The 20965-nt window shown below is 41.3% G+C and overlaps 2 protein-coding genes across 3 annotated transcripts in view; both read right to left on the bottom strand.

Annotated features, from left to right (window-relative positions):
* Positions 1–1536, bottom strand: part of LOC128444686 (transcriptional enhancer factor TEF-3) — a 36314-nt gene extending 34778 nt beyond the window's left edge. For both annotated transcript variants that reach the window (XM_053427291.1, XM_053427290.1), the window contains exon 1: positions 1209–1536. The gene's annotated coding sequence lies outside the window, so the exon portion shown is untranslated. The remainder of the gene's footprint in view (positions 1–1208) is intronic.
* A 1585-nt stretch (positions 1537–3121) lies between these two features.
* The window catches only part of si:dkey-82f1.1 (DENN domain-containing protein 2A), a 33141-nt gene continuing 15297 nt past the window's right edge, over positions 3122–20965 (bottom strand). Inside the window, exons 3-20 of the mRNA XM_053427257.1 lie at positions 17688–18719; positions 15844–15971; positions 13830–13942; positions 13544–13741; positions 13187–13280; positions 12292–12342; positions 11873–12060; positions 11376–11485; positions 10607–10676; positions 10310–10387; positions 8803–8943; positions 8473–8621; positions 6258–6435; positions 6102–6143; positions 5822–5927; positions 4993–5280; positions 4190–4276; positions 3122–4102 (exon numbers count right to left, since the gene is read on the bottom strand). Coding sequence (XP_053283232.1) covers positions 4071–4102; positions 4190–4276; positions 4993–5280; positions 5822–5927; positions 6102–6143; positions 6258–6435; positions 8473–8621; positions 8803–8943; positions 10310–10387; positions 10607–10676; positions 11376–11485; positions 11873–12060; positions 12292–12342; positions 13187–13280; positions 13544–13741; positions 13830–13942; positions 15844–15971; positions 17688–18719 — 3085 coding nt within the window. The 3' untranslated portion in view covers positions 3122–4070. The remainder of the gene's footprint in view (positions 4103–4189; positions 4277–4992; positions 5281–5821; positions 5928–6101; positions 6144–6257; positions 6436–8472; positions 8622–8802; positions 8944–10309; positions 10388–10606; positions 10677–11375; positions 11486–11872; positions 12061–12291; positions 12343–13186; positions 13281–13543; positions 13742–13829; positions 13943–15843; positions 15972–17687; positions 18720–20965) is intronic.

The raw sequence follows: 20965 nt of genomic DNA on the forward strand, positions 1-20965 counted from the left end.
CAAAGAAGAGTTTATAGATCAGAATCATTTCATCTCATTTAGCAACAGCATTAAAATGCTGCTTACACCCTGATATAGGAATACTATTCCACTACAAGATTAAATTGTAAACACATATAAAAAGTCATATAAATATCTACAAACAATGTGCAATTGATACTTGAACGCACTCAGTGATGGAAAGTGACCATTTAGATTAACTTTAGTATAATTATTAAGTACTAGCATTTTACCTTTTTCACTAAGCATTTCTCCCATCTTCTACCTGCTGCAGCATATTATTTTCAACTCAGAGGGAATTATACTTCTATCTGCACTTTACAAATACGACAATAAAGTCTATACAAAACAGCAAGAATCTGTTTATTCCAACATTAAAGTACTGCTAAGATACTGATGTATCAATAACAATGATTCATATTTTATATACAGAAAAGTAGCCCGATATATATTATAATATATACAACTCTATGAGAGACAAATTTCCTGCATAGTGATTCATTTAAACCATACACACATTTAGCTTTTACATCTCAGGGGGAATTTTCACATTTTGTTTAAACTTTTACTAAATTTATGTGAGGGATCAAAGGAAAAACATTCATTGTCGCAGATTAATATTTTAATCGGTGACATATTAACATCACATTCTAATTCAAATCTATGTTTTCATTAAAACTCTCACCATCGCAAAACGAGTGACAAATACAGCACCAAGGCAGCAGTGACGTTCCCAGTCCAGCTCCAGTCTACTCACACTTGTTGACACAGGAGGAGAAAGAAACCTCCGCCGGCGAGTTAATAAATACACTCGGTTTGATTTATCTCGGTTTTCCCGGTGTCAAACTTTTACCCAGACAGGCGCTAATGTTTGACTGCGCGCCGGTGACGTTATTCCTTCGAATAATAAGGAGCAAAAAGTTCCGGCTGCAGCACAGGAAGCCACACACACACAAACACACACTCACACACACGCATTAAAGGGAAAAAAATGTCGGAATTTGAGCGGAGAAATGTGAGATATTTGAGGAATGTGGTGTCGGACAGCGTGTGAGGAGGATTCAGGCGGAAAGCGCAGAGAAACCGCTGCGTTCGCGTCCCACAACATGAACAAAGTTGAGAGAGCGACACAAGAGACGCACTTCAACGTGAAGCAGAGTAAACACAACACGACAGGATGTCCGAGGAGAATCATGGAGGAAACTTACCCGGAGCAACAGGCCCGACGCAGGTGCAGCAATATCTTATTTCTTTTCTCCTGACTTTCTAAATATTGTTTTCTTTCTGAAAATGAATGAAGTGACTCTCCTCCTCAGTCCGGGCTTCTCCTTTCCTCTTTCTTGTCTTTTTTTTTCTGCCCCTTTGTTTGTTTTCTGCTGCCTCGTCTGCTTCCTTAAAGCCGTTTGTTTGAAGCGAGAGGAGGGCAGGAATTTCAGGAATTAGCCGTGGTATGACATGAAGCCCGGAAAAAGCCAGAGGAGAGAGAAAAGAGAGAGAGGGAGAGAGAGAGAGAGAGGGAGGGGAGAGGAGAGGGGAGGGGGGGGAGAGAGGTATGACCGGTCAACACGTAATCACGGGGAGGGGGAGGAGGGGAGGAGAGCACAGGAAAGGAAAGGGTGGTGATGGTGGGGGGGGTGTGCTGCTGTTTGGGAAATCTAATAAAAACCGACCGATACATTTTATTATTTATTTATTTATTGGATACATTAGTGATTCATGTTGTTTGCAAATGCTGCTGATGCGCCTGTGCTCCGCATTCGTGTTTATTGTAATGTACATGCTATTTCCTTTTTTACATATTCTCATTTGGCTTCTTTCAATACATTGTATCATAGTGCACATGTTTAGTGCAACTTTTATTTCATACTCTGCCTTATATTGGTATTTCTATTTATTGTTGTTGTCTCAACCAGTGTATATTTCTATTCTTGGTTGGAGCAAATGTAACAAAACCTAATTTCCCCTCGGGGAGCAATAAAGTATTTGTGATTCTGATACTTAATATTATCTTATCTATTGTATTAGATGCTGTGAGGCAAAGCATAAATGTTGTCAATACAGTTTGTTTTTGAAAATCTTCGTCATGTTATTATGAACAATGAGTGTCTCCACTTTTCTTTATATTAATTTATATTTATATTTACAGATAATGCTTAGAGAGAGCATTTTGAACATGTGTAATGTTAGAGACTCCACGGCATCACGTGCTTGTAAATTTAAAGTACAATGTTCGGCTGGACAGTAAATCAGTATCAACATTTAATATCTTCATCAATAACAATTTAGTAAAACCTCTATATATACGTCAATTTAAAGCTGATGCATTGTCGAAGCACAGTGAGAAGCTATAACCTATAGTGGATTGTTATCGAGTGTTGTCATCCTTATAAAACGACTTTCAGGTGGCCTCTTTCAAGATTTGCAATAGTTAGAGAGGAGATGTTGTTGTTTTTGTTTTTGATAAAAGCTTATTTTAAGTCGAATAAATTAGGTTTAGATATGTACGTTTTTCAAACATATTTTGGGAATCCACCTGTGGATGGCAGTGTTTAAACCGTCTTTGGTCCATATTCTGACATGAGCAGACAGAGGCGATAATACTGCTGGACACGGTCCTGCCGCTGAACTCATTAAATACCTGATTGTCTGAGATGTGATTTTGGACCTTGGACACTTTGAGGCAACAAGTGTATGACAGCATACAGTGGGTAACACACTCCTCTAGTGGATATATTAGGTATTGCATGGTTTGAACAGGATAATGACAGCAATAGTCCAGAACTCATTTCGAGGACACTTCTTTTTCTGCTGGTAATGTGTCCTGTTAATTAACTCTAGTTATGACATGAGTAATGACAAACGCATTGTTACCTTTCTTTTTAAATAAACAAGTAGCTATGTGCCATGTTTGTTTTACTAAAGTCATCAGTGGTTTATCAGGAGATGTCCTGTTCGATCACTGTCCTCACACAAGTGATTTGGCCATTTAATGAAAAAGACACTTTACCCTATTTCTCTTCACCTCCTTGGTACAACCTCAAACCCACTTCCTCCCTGCATCTTCTCACCACAGGCCCTGTCCTGCATATTCATATGACAAAATGAAAAGAGAGATGAGACATTTGTCTAATTCAAATCACTTTATTAATAAAGTTTCATTGCATTCTCCATCAAGTTTAAGGCAGATCTAGTTGCTTTTGTGAGACACACAGATGCTGGTTGACCTAAAATACGCGTCATTCTTCAACATCACACCTATCCACATCCTCTAGTAAAACCCAAGTCACGGATGGATTCACATTGCTCATTTGTTCTCAACGTTACATTTGCCTCAGTCTTTCTTTCTTTTCATGCTCCTACGTTTTCAAATGAAAGTTCATTTACTTCAAACAGTGGTACATATACCCGACAACCCAAAGTGGTCTACAAACAGTCTGGACTAGACTCTGTTAAATAAAGCCTATTACAAACTACAGGATATTTCTTTGCACTCGTTTTAAGGAAAAATGTAAAACAAGACAGATTAATTTGGTCTAAAAAGAATATAAATTAACTTTAAAGCCTCCTGTTGAAGAAGAAGTTGTACTATTGACTTTATAAAAGATTCTATAGAACATACTTGGAATGTAATGAGAAAGTATTGTACAAAAGGTTTATAGATAGTCAGAGACTGAATAAGGAAGAAAAAAAAACAAACACTGGTCCTAAAAACCTTTCCACTGTGCCGTGCTCTACTGTATCACACTGCTGGGACTGACTGTAACACACCAGAACCCTGGGAAGTGTGAAACTAGACACTGTGTGATTCCTCATGTTTTGGTCCGTGCTGTGTGACCCCCTCCACAGCACTAATGGAATGACTTGCTAATGAAGCTGAGAGCTCCACGCTAACTTTACCCAGAGGCTCTCATGTTCACAAACTATGAGTCCAGTTCACTTCAGGGCCTCTTCGTTACTCTTGGCCCTACAGACACGTCTCCGACCCGGCGTTGTCCACGTCCAGGAAGCATGTTATCTTTTTCTTTTTTACCTCACCATCTACTGTGGCAGATTCCACCCGAGTCCCAGGTTCATTTCTTGGAGAGGAATTTCATCTTGTTTCCTGATAAAGCAAAAGACGTAAATTGGATTAACAAACATTGATGGACGGACGGATGGATAGACAGACAGATTGTACAGTAACACTAACCTAGGCCCTTGAGGAACTTGTTGACTCCTCGTTGCTCGCTCCCAGGCAGGGAGTCCAGGTACTCCTGTGCTCTCACCTCAAACAGACCTGAAAACGAACAAACAATCAAAACGGGACAAATTTCAAGTTAAATGTTATGAGGAAACCCCGGTATAAACGATAGATTAAAAAAGAAAAGTAAAAACCATGGTAATAAATATATTGAATAATAATATTTTGACCAACAACAACATGAAATTAGGTTGTATAGACCTTTATACTCAACTTTGTTATCAATGCAAGTCCCATCAGTATTGACATCATTCAAGTAAGTCAGTAAGTGAGTAAGAGGGTGCATTACAAAACCCACAAAAGAATGGAAGTGACTACATCCCTGAATTTTACAGATTATTTTTAACCTTGGAAAAATATATCGTAAAAACTCCACAGGGTTCAGTTATATTTCATCACCATTTTCACATATTTCAAATCCCAAAACCTTAATCTTCTTATTTTTGTGAGTAACAGAATTTTCTCATTTTTCCTTTCTATCGTTTTTTTTTTTTTTTTATTTGATCTGGGTGTAGGTGCTGCAAACAATTGCTCGTGCAAAAAAATTTACACAATACTTAAAAATGTCAATGAGTGTAACATTTCTTCTGAGACCAATGGGAACACGTTTTAGAAACTCTAATGTAAAACACTCGAACTCCCAACAATAGCTACTACACCTTTCCACAGGCAGCTATAGTACGTATTAAGTTCAGCCAGTATACTTTTATTCGGATCAACTGTACTCTGACACCAGTAATCAATCTCTGTACCTCTGAGGCCCTGCCTGCGCATCTCCCTCTCCTGGATGAAGCCGGTGAACATCTGTGTCTCCATGAACACCTCCAGAAACCTCCTCAGGCTCTTGGAAGTGACCGCTTTGCGAAAGGCCTCGCGCTGAAAGGACGAGGGGGCAGAAGAAGAAGGGCTGGGCGAGGTGGGGGAGGATACAGACTCATCCTCCCGCTCTGCTCCGCCCATGAAGACGGAGTAGTGACCCACCATCTCCACAAAGAAACGCACAAAGGCCTCTGATACCACTGTGCTGAGGGAGCTGGAGTCTGAGAGGAGGCAGAGGACAGGGAGCCAGGGAAGGAAAAACAAAGGTTTAACCTTTATGTCTTTCAAAGAGCCGACTAGATAGACAGAAAGGTCATACCATGTTGATCAACAGTGATAAATCGACAAATCAATAAAGGTATTTCTGTTTACTCACTGTTTAGACTAATACATTCATTACATTTTTGAAAATAAGTTTCGCACAAAATAGACATATTCAGCTTTGTACACAGCAAAACTGTGTATTACCTCTCATAAAGGCTATCCTATTAGATATTTGACAAAAGTAGCTAGACCTTGCTTTGTTAAAGTGTCTATTCGTGTGGGTTACTGTCTGTGTATATATATATATATATAAACATGTATATATACATTACATTAAAATAATACCATAAATGTAGTGTAGTGTTAATCTAATCTCTAAATGTGTGGAAAGTATACACAACTACTAACACTTTCTTATTTTACGGCACTGTTTTTAATGTATTTGGTATTTTTAGTAGATTTGCATCTTAGCAGAGATAATAATGAGAGTACTGTCACCATTGGGCAGATCTCCTTTGTCAGATGCCAGCTCCCTCCTCTTGTCCAGCACATGCTCGAGAGCTGCCTGCAGCTTGTGAGGGAGAATGGAGTCCTCATCATCCAGCTGTGCAGTGCGGAGGGACACAGATGAAAACTCGGTCAACATACTGCAGCGAATTAACATATTTACTCCACATCTGCTAGAACCACTACAAATGTAATGGACTTAAAGGATGAGACAGCCCCTGTGATTAAAGATGGGTTTCCAATGTTTCCTGAGTGTTTCTGTGGTTCCTACCTGGCGTAGGAAACGGCTGTTGCCGAGGTCGACCACCAGGACCTGAGGGAGGAGCAAAAGGAGATTGATTGTCATTTCCTGGACCTATTGTTTTAGCAGGAGGAAAAGCTGGGAGTCAAGGGCACCGTCACGAACACAAACACAAGGCGGCCTCACTTCTTCGATGGGCAGCTCTTTGAGCCGAGGCAGGGAGCTGGAGAGGAGGCCGACTATAAACGGTGTCGGGGTGCAGACGATATCCAACATGGAGGGCGGGAGCACAGGGATGTATGTGTGCTGCCAGGTGAAGGGGTAGAGGAGAGCCACGACCGCATGACAACACTGAGACAATGTGCTGCACAAAGAGAGAAAGAAAGTTAGTGCTCACCTGACAAAGACAAATAAATTGTATTGTTTTGGATGACATTATTGTACAAATAATATTCCCTAATTTTAGATAAAACAATATTTCAAAAACGAAAGAAATGGTTATCAAAATGTATTTAGTACATATAGTGCTTTGCTGGTCTTAACAACAATTTACATAAAAAAATCCCATTCACACACTGCTTCTACAAACACATGGAACTTTCTCGTACAGCCCATTCACAAACTGTCAGGGACTACTTGGGGTTCAGTGTGTTGCCAAATGACACTTCAACATGGGGACTAGAGGAGCCAGGAATTAAACCACTGACCAGCCAACTGGTCAAACAGTGGCGATATTATTAATAGCTGAATTGAATTTATTAAAAAAAAGTCTATATATCAAATTCCTTTGAAAACGATAAAGAAGATGTATTGTATTGTCGTTATAAGAGACTTTGAATTTAGCAAGTACTGAGATAAAGGTTAGAATTATTTTTCCTAAGTCTGAGCTTCATATCTATGTAGTAGAGTTTGTATAGTAACTTATAATCGGTTTGTGAAGTATTATATCTGCCTTTATCTCATGAATTTCATTATTTTACTCAGAGCTACCAATGATTACTTATCGTCACATTATGACGCATTATAACGTAAAGTATTTAAGGGGATTATAATGGATGTGGGTGAACAAGCATGATGTATTATGACATCTCATTCTAAAATGTTTTATACTGGGTTATGGATTATTGTTGTTATAAAGCATTATAGATGGTCACAAATGCTTAAAACTATGATTTTAAAGAGCTTTAATTGTACTATGATGAATTGCAAGCATGTTTATAATGTGCTATAGACATGGGTTTCCATTCCCCATTGTTCATTTGCACCACAGGATGTTATGAGAGACACGCATTACAAAAACTGTTTATGTTCCTAATAATTATTTGTTCCATTTAATGAAACTTAGCTAATTTAATAGACATTCATAATTGGCTTGACTAATGCAGTGTTATAATAAGCAACACAAATAAACAAATTTAGATGAACCCTAAATAACTGGTTAGTCAGAGCACAGTGTTTTACTTTAGTTTAGTCTAGTCCAATCTCTTCCACAAGATGGTGCTAAAATACACCACTAAAAAAAAAAGTCTCACCAGCTCTCCAGCCAGCCATCTCTCAATTTGGACATAATGTTAAAAGTTAGATTTCTGTTGCCTCAACAAACCCGTTTAGTCCGAGAGGAATGTTAAAAGCATCTTTAACATTGGTGTGATGTAACACAGTGTGAGGAGCAAACACATTCTATCCACGCTGTTAAATTAATCGTATGCACGTGTGGGTCTGCTCACAGTTAATTCATTAAAAAGCTGACTGACGCTGCCAAGTTTCCACTCTATGGTAGAGAATGTGAAATGACTCAGGGTCCGAATATGACAAATGCTTCTAATGCCTCTATAAACAACCGTACAAGTGTGTATTTGGTAAGACTGTGAACACATTGTATAGTATTTAGACCGCCTGAACCCTCAGGGTGATTCCTGCTCTATCAGGTTACAATGACTGTTTCCGCTGAGCCCACAAGTTGAACCAGGTGTACCACAACAGTTAAAAAAGCCTTTTGACCCTGACCACAGTGATAATAGCTTAAGAGTTAAAGCTTTTAAGTGAAGTGTGTGGGTGTGATGACGTCACTGTGCACACGTGTTCTGCTCTGGAGTCTCTAGCTCCTTCTATCTGACGTCCATGACAGTTTTCCAGACAAGTGGTGATTGTTCCCCAGACGACGGTATAACACAACAGCATTCCTTCCCCTCACACTTTGCGGAATCTTCTTTTCCTCAGACTCGTCGACATCCTTCAAACTCTTTCCTGTTGGTCCTCTCAGCATCATGAACCCTCCTTCACTGATCGTAATGGATTAATCCAACTCAATAATTAAAACACTGCAACTACTCCATATACATGCTGATGGGATGGAGAAACCGACTTTGATGCTCTGTAACAATATGCAGCTGGAGCCCACCTGAGTTTGTCGGCGGTGAAGATGACCCTGCGCTCCAGCAGGAGAGAGGCAAACACTCGCAGGAGGAGACGCAAACTCAAGGAGGAGAAGAGACATTCAAAGTCCACATGTTCCAGTCGAGAATCTGACGGCCGACACAACTCGATCACCTGTAGAAGACACATTGGGAATCAAAGAAAAAGCGAAGGCTTATCAGATAATAATCTACACAGTGTACACATTTCAGAAAGACACTTACATGAAGATTTATAGAACTTCTGGTTAGATTGAGTATATTGACAGAGCCTCAAGGGAATACTGTTTTCCACAGTGACACAACCATTATTTTACCTCTGTCCCAGAGCCAGGTAGGAAGTTTTTGACAGTGATGGTTCTTCCTGGAGCCGGGAAGGGAGCTTCCATGATGCCTCTCATAAAAGGCTGCACCAGAGCAGGAGAGATTGCTCTCCTCTTTTCCACTTCATCCAGGATCTGGAGATGACAGAGAAGGGCACTCTGTAACTTGAGTATACTTGGCACCACAATTATTCTTCTGAGTGCATTGTAGATATGTTTGGACGATTAGAACTCAAAGCTGAGATCCACAGGTCAAATTCAATATTTTCAATAGATAAGAGCTGATAGACAATCCCAGTTTGGCTCACTAGAGAGTCTCTTTTGTGAGGAGTTGCATGTTCTCTCTGTGTCTGCATGGCTATTTAATTGAAGACTCTAAATTGACCTTATGTAATTGGCCATAGGTGTGAACTGTCTGGCAATTGGCCCCAACTATCCCACAACCCTCAAAACATAAGTATAGATAATGGGTGGATGGATGTTTTAGGGCTGGACAATGTAACAATTAAAACCCTGCTTTTAGGTAAATTAGTTCATTTTCTTGGCCATATTGTCTTTTATGAGGTGGCTCATCGTTTTATATATCTTAGTGTATAAGCTGTAGTGGCTGCTGTTGCAAGTCAAACAGTTTAATATTATCGTCACATGTATGCAAAAATATATACATATAATGGAAAGAGAGGAGATAGGCTAGCTGGTTCATGTGCTAACTTCAATGATTGAATTATAAGCAAAACAAGATTTAACGTTGGTGTCGTTTTCAACTTTTCAATGTTTCTTTATTGCTTTGTTGGTAAGTAAATGGCTGTTAATGCCATTGCTGGATACTCAGCAATAGCAGAAACTGACATATGAATGAATGAAGATTAATGGTAGAAGGACTGAAAATAGTTTTGGATACCGTACTGGTTATTATTATAGTAAACTTATTCAATCCCACCATGATGCAGTGGAAACATGTTTCAGTCATTACACCAAATGCCTAACAACCTGAATCAATCATGTGTCCCCCTCTATACACACACATCTGTACAGAGTTACAAGTTTATGATATCAGATACAGATGAAACACAATCAGCAAATCATCAGCACTGAGTTTTTCCAATGTGAAGGCAGCTATCAGTCTATTAACTATTTATACTGGATTTACTCTTCTGTGGGTATTTCTATAACCACTTTAGCAACAACATGCATACACTGCGCAGATCAATAAACAAATAAATCTGAGGCTCATTGCAGGGAACATTTGGCGTAGCAGAAACCACATCAGCTGCAGTTCACATGTGACTCTGTACTGGAGCCAGGAAGCTATGTGAGGAAAGTATGGAGCAGAGAGAAGGGTGGAGCTCTGTGGGCGACGATGGTGGTACTGCTCTGTATGTTTTTGGTGGGGGTGAGGTTGGATGCTTGTGTTCATGTAACAAATGTGATTCTAAGCAATGTAATGCAAGTAATGGATTTAAGTTAACATATGTGTTTGTGCTTAAGTCATTGCATTTACCTTGGAGAAGAGGTCGAAGCAGCCCAGGCGGCTGACGATGCAGTAGACCTCAGGGAGCCTACGGCCTTTACCACTGGGCTGTGAGCAGCAAGACAACAACAAAATACTTTGGAATTAAAACGAGAGTGCTCATCTAAATTCATGCACAGGAGTAGACCAGTGAAGAAGAAAGAGACTTTAAAAGGTACACTCAGGAAGGAATATTAATAGGAAATTGTTATTGATAGCTTACACAGTAATACAATCACATTAAAAATCTAATCAGGAGAAGCTAGTGATCAGGGGCAGAGCATATACCAATAATCGCCGACAGTAGCCAAACCGCCTGCTTCCATCCTCACCGGTCAGGACAAATGAGAACGTCTCACTGAAGATATAAAAGAGAGAGAGAAAAAAAGAGGTAATTCAGACGCGCTGGAAACTATTTAGAGCTGTAAAAGTCACACAAAAAAGACTGTTGTGGTAAAACTTTCACTCTGGACTGAACGTCTGCAAACAAAAGCCAGACTTTGTACTTGAGAGGCAGAAACCCTCAGAGCACACTTACTCTTTAAATAACCACACAACACGTCCTCAGTTCTGCCTGACAGGTATTCATTGACAAGCGATGACCTACTCGACAGGCGAGAGCGTCAGCCAGTTCACTGACTCAGTCTGCAGGTGTGTATTTAAAGGCCCCTCAACCCTCCGACATTTGCCTTCAGGTAATTATTAGCCATCACCGGCATGACACATATTTTCTCTTCTCGGAACAATGAAGACGATGAGAGGCTGAATGTATTGGGTTTTACGGCCAATTGGAAACAGCATACATAAAAGAGCGGTATTTGTGATTGCAAACCAGGTGTTAGGTGCTAAATCCACACAAGCTCCCTGTCATCATTTGTCATGGTCAGTGCCATATGATGAAACATAGAAGAGTCGTCTTTATGAGGGAGCAAGGTCATCTCAATACTGGGCCTCTTCACTAATAAGTGGTTATTAGCTGAGCTATTACCGCTCTGACGAGAAATGCCTGAATCCCTGTCGTTATGTGCCGTGGCAGCCGTCACACTTTCTAACTGACCTGGGGAAGTTGTCGACAGGCGCCCAGTCTTTGGCATCAGGGAAACAGAACTGTGGGATGACCTTCAGCTGGTCCTCAGTCTCCCGCATGAACTTAAAGCTCCTCTCAAGCTGGATAAGAACAGAACAAGTGAAAAATATAGATTTAACATTTGAATCATATATGAAACTAAGTTAAACAGAGAAAAATATAAAAAGAACTGATGAAGACAATAATAATAGTAATAATACTAATAATGAACCACCTTGAGGATATATGCTCCTTTCCCACAGCATTGCTATATTATAGTTAACATTGTACATCAATTTTTTTCTATTTATTTACATTTTCTTGTGTGTATATGTATGTTTACTTATTTATAACTTTTTCAGAGTGTCTATTTTTACTATCCCCCTTTGCTGCTATGACCCACCAAAATGCATTTAAAGAGAATTCTCTCATCTCATCTTATCTCCAACGTCTTATTGTAATTCTGTCCCATTTCTCTCCTCTGTTACCTTGAGAGGAAACTGCTGTGTGACCTCTGGCAGGTATGGAACTCCGGCCTTGGTCTTGTGAAGTGCAACAACTATGAAATACTCAAAGAGTTTTCTCTCCTGCAGATCCATCAGATCCCTCTCCAAAGTTCGGTACCGCCCCGTCTGCCGCAGCATGGACTGAACTGATGACAGCCGCTGGCTGTGTGCTGAGCGAGGGAGAAACACGTTTCATGAGATGCAAATATACATCCATGTCAAGGGTGCACACACGCATGGAAAGAGGGTCACCAAGTGGACACAATGTGAGGTAATCTGTTATTCCATCCGTCTATATTATGATGTTAGCTAGTAAAAACACAGTGGAACAATGCAAAGGGAGAAAACTAGAATCAGTACACATTCCTCTTTTTACTTGTAAGTAAGGAAAAAACACTCACCTTTTAGTTTCTCCTCCGTGTCACTTTCCGACTCACTGTTCTCATCTGTCACTACATCAAAGAGAGAGGAGAGGAAATCAGAGTGAGGAGACTGCAAATGCCAATCACAGGAACCGCAGAACACATGGAACTTGCTCTCAATGCGTTTCATTCTCACCACTGCCACACAACACCACCCGCTCCTCTGACACACAGGTCCGTCTCAACTTACCCAGAAATGTAACCTTGCCCATAAAACTAAGTGAATACATATGGTGAGGTATCACAGCTTTAATGGAGACAGACCTCTAAAGTCTTTCTGCCCTACCAAACATAATGCAGCATAATGCAGCCTGTGTGCAGTGGTGAGAGTATTAAAATACATTGATGACATACTATGATATAATATCACAAAAAGATGAGGACCAGAAGACCAGACTAGAGATGTTTTACTATATAATGCAACTTGTTCTTTTGTGCAAAAAATGTATGCACATAACTTTTATTAGATATTTTAGTTTTTTGGGGGCAAGGGGCTGTATACTTTCTTTTTTATAAGTGAAATAGTTTGATTACAAACAAATAAAAAAAACATAAAAAAAAAAAAGACATAGAAGATAGACCTGAGGAGGATACACAAATATAGAAACAAGAAGAAAAAGAAGTTATACTCTGTTTGAATTCATGTGTGAGTGTGTGAAAGTATTGAAGTGATAGTGTAGTTCATATGTTGTGTGTTGTGATCTTCCTGATTTGCGTCTCTTTTGACTTTAAAAGGTGATCAGGCTAATTCCCCTTGTGGATTAACAAGTTATCAATCTAGACTTGAAACATGCACCGAGACAGACAATCATGGATACTCAGAGTTTATTGATAGAGTAGGAAGGGTAAATATTGTTGTTTTCCGTGGCCTCACCTCTCCCTGAGTTGGACTCTGTAGACTGAGACACCTTCTTCATGCGCTTCTTCCCTCTTCGTGCCTCAAAGATGCCATTGATTTTCAGCACCATCTGGAGGAGGTAAAGGTAAAGAAAGGTTCAACGTTAACCAAAATTCAAAATCTGCAAGGCTCCTACCAAGAGCAGTACAGATCAATACAGTTTCTGGTAGGCCTCCCTCTATACGCACATCTCACACAGGAAATATCCATCAAAAAAATAGTTCCCTGCCCATGAGTGAACATGCTCTTAACCTCTCTTAGTAATGGGCAGCACCATAAATAACAGACAGAGCAGAAGGGCCTTTTGTGAGAGGCCTTCTTAGATTCCAATACCTTAGGAATTTTCCTCCTTCTGCGATTGCATGGGTCTCCTGAAAGGCAGGGGGTGTCATCAGGGCTGCTGGGCGTGGAGGGGGGGCTGATACGAGAGGGTGAGGTAACGCCAGTGTCCCTGCCGGTCTTGCGGAGTTCCAGGAGCTTAAAACTTCGCCGTTCCGAAGTCTGTCTAAAGAAGCAAGGCTTGGAGGAGAGCTGGTGGGGGAAGATGCAGAGACAGAGTGAAGAACTGGCTCCATCAAATCTGCTTTTTTATTAAAGGGCTTTATTGGTGATCAGGTACCTTGGTTGGCGTGTCAGGGACAGGAGACGAGGAGGCGGGAGAAACGCATTTGCTTCCCAAACAACTTCTCTCCAGCTCTATGTCTTCATAGGGATTCTCCTTGGTTGGAGGATCTTCGTAAAGAAAAAATACATTCTCAGTTGAAACTAAGGAATCACTCTCACCTGCATTACACAACAGTCTCACACAGACTTACGAAAGAGACGATATTCTTTCCATATCAGTCATGTGTGCTCTGCCAGACGATTCCTGCTCCAGATGTGCGGCGACCTACTAGAAGCGGCAATCTGCCTACCCGGCTCATATTTAACTGTGATAAGATGCTTGCGCAGCTAAATAAAACGTAACTCTAGCCACTAACCCTCCTCTGCAGATATGGAGTGAGGTACTTTATTTTTCCAAAAACCTCTCTGCTTCTTCTTCTCTTTCTCTCTGCCCGTATCTCTCCTCTACTCTGTCAATCCCTCCGCCAGATGTGACCTGTAGGAGTACCTAGATTACCAGAAAAGGGACGTTCAGTTCCCTGCTCCTTCTCCCTCTGAGGAAAAACAAGGGATCAGTTCTCTGTTTTTCACATCGCCGGCTGATGAGAACCTCTTTGTGTGAGTGCTGTCAGCTGAGCACATATGAGTCTGCGTCAGTCATCGGATTATGCGTCTGGATACATGTTTAAAGTGTGTTGATGAAACTAAGTTTGCATGGGGTTGTTGATGACAAGACCAGGAGGACATCACATCCATTCATTACTGTCTGCACTATCTATATCTCTGCTGGCCTGAGCTGCTTTTTGAGAAGACAGCTGCGGTATAAGTGAGTTACTTTACCCGCGGGACACCGCTGAGTGTCTGGTGAACTGTGTGTGAGCGTTTTTAAAGAACAATACTACTGTATGAGAAGAGGAAGCTGTAAAGGGATCCGAAATAAGTTGTGGCATCTCTCAAACATAATTAAAGTTAATCTGATTGTTTCCCACAAGCAGCATCATTCATACACCATTGTCAAGTGGTAAATTTAGATATGGTCGACACGGGCAGCCGCTCAGGGCAGTATCTTGCGAGGGGCAGTACAAGGCAACGCCTGCAGAGGTAAGAGGCCAATGGTGACACTCTCGCGATTGGGTTTCGATCACTCTTTGGCAGGTCACATCCATCAATGATATCATTTCACCATGTGGGTCAATTAACCTTGTTAGAGTGGGCCTAAAACTAGTTTGAGAGCTAGGGGAGATGGGGAGGGGGCAGGTGCAGGTTGACCTCAGGTCTCTCCACTGAAAGCTACAGATAGGGATAGCGCAGCTACATTTGAATAGCAGCATTATGTTGCAATAAGCTAAATCTACCAAATGCTACCAAGTACACCACAGTTCATTGATAATACCATGAATTTGTAGTTTCACAGACACTGTGACACTCTGACGGCCACTGTGTCATACTCGCCAGCCCTGTAACTGATCGGTGATGAAAGCCAAAGACACATTGAAGATATTGCCAGTAATACACGGCGGCTCTGAGCCACTCACCTGCCCCCTGCTGCACTGACACAGCAGCCAACCTTGGCTACGCTGCAAAGCCACACAATGCCGCTATTGTACGTTATGCAATTAAACAGGCTCTAGGTGGGGTTGACAAAACACGGCAGACAATAAGGTATGAACGTTAGGTCAGGTCTCGACGTATAATTTTCAATAACAGTGAAGCAGCGTGGCTCTAAATTAAAAGTGGAGCAGAAAAAACAGCTGAGTAAAGACAGCTTGGCCTCCTCATCACCTCTGTTCCTGAACCCTATGACACACACACCGATATGAGAAATGAAGCTGGAGGGGTCACGCAGTGTATGAAGAACATCAGAAATAGGACAACACGGTGGGTTACAATACAGTAAAGTCCATTGTTTTTCAGATCTGGCAAATAAAAATCAATTTACAGCATGATGACAATCTGACACCACACGGCAGACGCACTGTGAAATATTCCACATCTTTAAAGAAAAACATAGTTGTAATATGTATATTTACCTATTATGTCCTCATAGACATTCTCTTCTGATAAAGTGCGTGTGAGGCCCAGTCTGGACTGAGCATACCAGTCAACTCTGCAGCTCTCTGCAGACGACTGGAGCAGATCCTCAAACTCGTAGGACTTCCTGTCGGACAGAGCAGCAGAGAGATTTAGGGGAGTTGCATGCCAAACACAAAAGAGGAGAGATTTTTGACTGATATCCCAGAGAGAGTCCATGTTGATGCTTTTAAAAATGTCTGATAACGTGCGCCAAGCAGGGAAATTGATGTTGCCGTTTGCTAGTTGCCACATCTGATTGAGTGCATCTGTTTCGTCACTGATGAAGAGCCATTGGAGTAAAGCTCACATAGGAATCCGTGGTTGCATAAAGCCCCACGTGCATGCATTCACATGAAATTAAACCAAGTTGCACTAAATCCTACACTTATGGAGCTGATTATCCTCAGCTGTCTTCACTGTGATGTCGCTGTATTGGATTGAATTATTGAGAAAAATGTTTTCTCCCCCTTAGATTTGACACAGAGAACATAGACTTTTTGGATGCTCGTTCTTCACACACGATTTTATTTAGATCTACCTTTTGCCTTATTTTGTCAGTTTCTTTTTTAATTTTACCTTAAAGTTTTCTATGAACTACATGCAGATATTTGACGTTTCTCTTAATATGGCACATTCACATCAGTGTTAACTACAGTGCATTGTCACTGATATATAATGTAAGGTTAGGTGAAGTAAAGTCAAGTAAGGCAAATCAACACTGGTCCCTGAGGTTGCATGGCATTTTAATGATGCACAGTGTACCTAATATTGATAACTGTGTATTGATCACACACAGCTCCAGCCATCCATCAGGTACATTGCTTATCATTTTGAGGGTCGCAGGGGGAGCTGAAGCCAATCTCAGCTGACATTGGGTGAGAGGGGCAACATTTTATTTTTTGCCCCTCACTAAGATTGGGCAACATAGGGAGATATACTAACACACACCAATGGTCAATTTATCTAATCCCAGCCTACGTGTCTTTGGAAAATGGGATTACACGGAGAAAACTCACGCAAACACAGGGTGAACCTGTAAACTCAATGATGGAGAGACGGATAGACAGAAAGGACAGACCAACACACAGATTGACAGATGAATTGAGGGACAGACAGATGGACAGACCGACAGACAGGGAGAGGATGGACCAGCAGACAGATTGACAGACCAATGGACGGACAGACAGTTAGACCAAACAAAGGGCTTGACACTTGAGCAGAGTGAGGTCTCCACATATGGTATGGAATGTAACAGATCCAAGCCAAGCTTCAAATAAGAATTCAGACTACTGGAAAAAGTGAACAATAGATGTAGTCCAATACTGCAGAGTTCACATTTTTGGGTTTCCCTACAGAGCCCAGTGAGTTTGATTGTAACCATCTGAATTCAAGTACTACTTAACGGAGAAGTCTTGAAAACTCAGATGGATCAAGTATTCTTACATTTATAAATTTAAACTCTGCAAAATGACTGTGGGCATTCTGCATGTTGCTCTCCCCATCCAGGAGAGTTTTATAAGGAGGAATGAGTTGCATTAATATCTGCATTCTTCAAATCCAACCAATGAGGTCATTCTTTGAGACATTCAGGATGATGTCATCTGTGGTTTTGATGTACAGCAGATGTGAGGAACGTTGTTCACATCAGTGTTTGGTTGGTGGTAAAGGGGAAATGGTTACAGAATACGGAGGGTTACTTAATTGGAACTTAAGGACAAGATTCTAAACCAAATTTATTTCTCTGGTCAATACCAATTATGGTTGTCGACACTATACCCATCTTTACTTCTCAATCGCTTACCTGTTGCTGCTATCCCGGGCTTTGTCAGCCCAGGGTCTCCTGCAAACTCCAGGGGGTGGGCATGTTGGTAAAGGTGGAGGAGGTATAGAGGGCAAAGGGGGCAAGTTCCTCTTTCCCTTCCCCGAGCCGGCCCCTGAAGCTGGGCTAGTGGGTGGTGTGTGGTGCTGGAAGGTTCTCTGAGGTTTAGGTAGAGGGTTTATAGACGGAACACCTGGCTCGCTGTATACATTCTCTGGATCCCCCTCTCTCCTCCTTCTCGACCCACCAGGCCGAACAACATCAAAAGTCCCAAAAATGGGCTCGTTCGCCTTCTTCTCCGTCTCCTCCAGCTCCTCCTTTGAGGGAGGGCAGAAGTAATTCCCTGGGAATGCCAGCGAGGGTCTGTCAGGTACGTCCTTTGTTGCCTTTTCCAGTTTCTTAACATGAGTTAAAACAGTTTTCTTGTCAGCGGGTTGCTCTGTTGGCTTAGAGGTGCGAAGCCCTCTCTCTAGTATCACTTCCCTGTCTTTGTTTGTTAGACCCTCTGGAGATTTAGGCCTTGAATCCCCCAACTTTCCAACGTTCTCCTTCCCTGAGTCTTGTCTGTCCCAGCAGACAAATCGCTTGCTCTCTGTCCTTTGGACCTCTGAAACTTTAGATTCCTTTTTCCTCACTGTCTCGACTTCCTTCTGCGTCGTGCCCAGTGGGACCGTCCCCGTAGAGGTTAACTGGGCAGGCTCCTTTTTGCCCTCCCATTGTGAGATCTTATCGCGGATGCTGGCTGTCTTGACCCCTGCTGGGGTTTTGCTGTGGTTCAGTCCATTTTCCACGTTGGGAGTCCGTGGGTCAGTGGTGGTGGTGGCTCTCCTGTGAGCCAGCATGGTATCAGGAGGACCAGGGCTGTCGCTCAGGCTGAGTAGGGGCGAGAGGGGACGCTTGGAAGACACAGTGGTGTTAATCCTGTCTCTGTCCCCTGGTGACCCACACACCTCTTGGGGCTGGGGAACCACAGATGATGGAGCGTCCCCAACCTTCAAGCCACAGCACTGGAGCCTGGAAAAGAAACATTCACAGAGCAATGAACATTCTTAACTATTATTATGTTACAAATATCATAAACATATGTAATATTTTGTAGCTCTACTTGTTTAACACTTAAAATGTTGCAAAAAAAACACATAAACAAGCAAAATACCCTGTAATCCCAAAAACATTTAGCAAAAAAAACAGACCCCAACAACCCAAACACACAATGACTCTTGTCTTGGTTAAGAGAACGGTGCTAACCACTGAGCCACTGCTTCAAATAATGACTTTCAAAATAAACAGGGGGAGGAAGAACATTACACTGTACTTGCCAACTCTCCCAATTTATAGTGCAATAACTTTTATGGAAATATCAATTGCTGTCTTCAGTGGACGCTGTAAAGCCCCAACTGGCCCTTAGCAATGTGAACATTACATCCAAACAGACCTTTGTTTATTGGTTAAACAAAAAAAATCTTGTTAAAAGAGCTCAGACGTCTGGTTGGTGCCTCTGCTTCAGCTGTGACTCACTCCTGGAAGATTACTGGGTCAAGACTGTTTGAACTCTGGGTTTGGAGGTCAAAGTTTACAAGCTACTAAAGCGCAGCTATTTCAGGAGAGGACACGAAGGCGAGGATCTTTTCTTTTCTATTCCTGACCCACAAAACTCTGTTTTGGCCAGAGCCCCATTCATCATAAGATTGTATTTCAGACAAACAGAGGAAATGTTGCCTCGCTGGGTGACTCCTGATGACATCGCTGGATATGAAAACCAACAGTCATGCAGTCTTGAGGAAATCTCAGAGGAAATCACAGATTCAAATTTCCTCTGAGACCGTTTAAGGAAAAAAAAAAGGGCTGTTGTAACTATGACCTATGAACAAACTGTATAATTCTCTTCCACATTGCTCAGACTTTTAGTAGTGGGCCCCTCTCTCTCCCTTTCCCTTCTTCCCAAACTTCATTCTTCTGCTGTGTCCCCCAGTGAAAACAGCATTTTCTATTAAGCAAGAAGCAACAGAGGGGGAAGAAGTAGGTCAAATAGAAAAGCCATAAAGAAGAGAACAGGAGTAGGCAGTAGTGGGTCAATTGAAAGAGTCAGAGAAAAAGTGGAGCAGATAGAAGAGGAAATCAATACTCCCTGCCACCCCCCCCCCCCCCCCCCCCCTCACCCCCACCCCTGAGAGTATGATGAAGTGAAACACAGTGTGATTAAGAAGCAGTCATTTCAAGACTAAACACTATGGAATGGACCAGTGGATAAGGGGGACCGTTTGAAATTTGCTTCTCTAATTTTATTTAAACTTTTGACAATTACCGAATGTATTGATTTTCTTTTGAGGCTACTGAAGAGCTACATGCTAAACGCTAAAAACAACAGACGGTTAAATCTTCAAATCCCACCTCGGCATGAATCAAAATCCCTTTATTTTAATCTAAATAGCATTAATGAATATTAAAAGGATGGCAGAAGGGACCACAGAGAAGCATTAGATGGTGGCAGCAGGGGGGAAGTAACAGCATCCAGATGCCAGATGGCCAACTCTGCCCTGCTTTGCTCTCCTGCCCTGCTTTTGTTACACTACTGACCTGAATAGAAGGAGGCGTCTTGAACTTGTTTAAGAAAAGAATAGATATTTTCAATAAATATGGGGGAAATGTAACTTTGATCAGACCAAAGCAACATGTTAATATAACCTGTGGAAGTGTTCAACTATCTTATATTATCTTCATTACATAAATTATTGTATCTACTTGTGTTAAAGGACTTTCCTTACTGCAAAACTAAAAGTTAGGGGTAGAATCATCAATCAAATAATACTCAAAGTTTAGGCTGAATGCTGATAAGTAATGTAAATGCACTCAATTCACTCTATACGACAGTTTTCGTGAGTCTCTTTGACCAATACATCTTTGAAAGTGAGACTCTTCATCATAAATGCAGAAATGTTTTACAAAGTTCAATCTTTAATTTGACAAGTTTGTGTAAAAGTGTTTAATGATTTAACTGCTGCAATGCTGTTCTGGATATGTACTTTTCTTTAAAACAACAGACTAGAATTTGAGATTCTTAACATAGTTGGTTATTTGCAATGATAATTTTCTTCCAAGTGTTGCAAACTTTGAAACAGTGGGTCAAATATCAGGCTGTAGGAACTGCTGGCCTCTGTGACTATATTTTATATTGTCCAGTTACGTAGCAAATCTAATTTGATAGGAAATTGCTGACTTGCTTCCTGGCACAAAGGCAGGTTGTTAAAAGAACAAACAAG

The sequence above is a fragment of the Pleuronectes platessa genome, chromosome 7 (assembly GCF_947347685.1).
Source record: "Pleuronectes platessa chromosome 7, fPlePla1.1, whole genome shotgun sequence".
Classification (NCBI taxonomy): Eukaryota; Metazoa; Chordata; class Actinopteri; order Pleuronectiformes; family Pleuronectidae; genus Pleuronectes; species Pleuronectes platessa.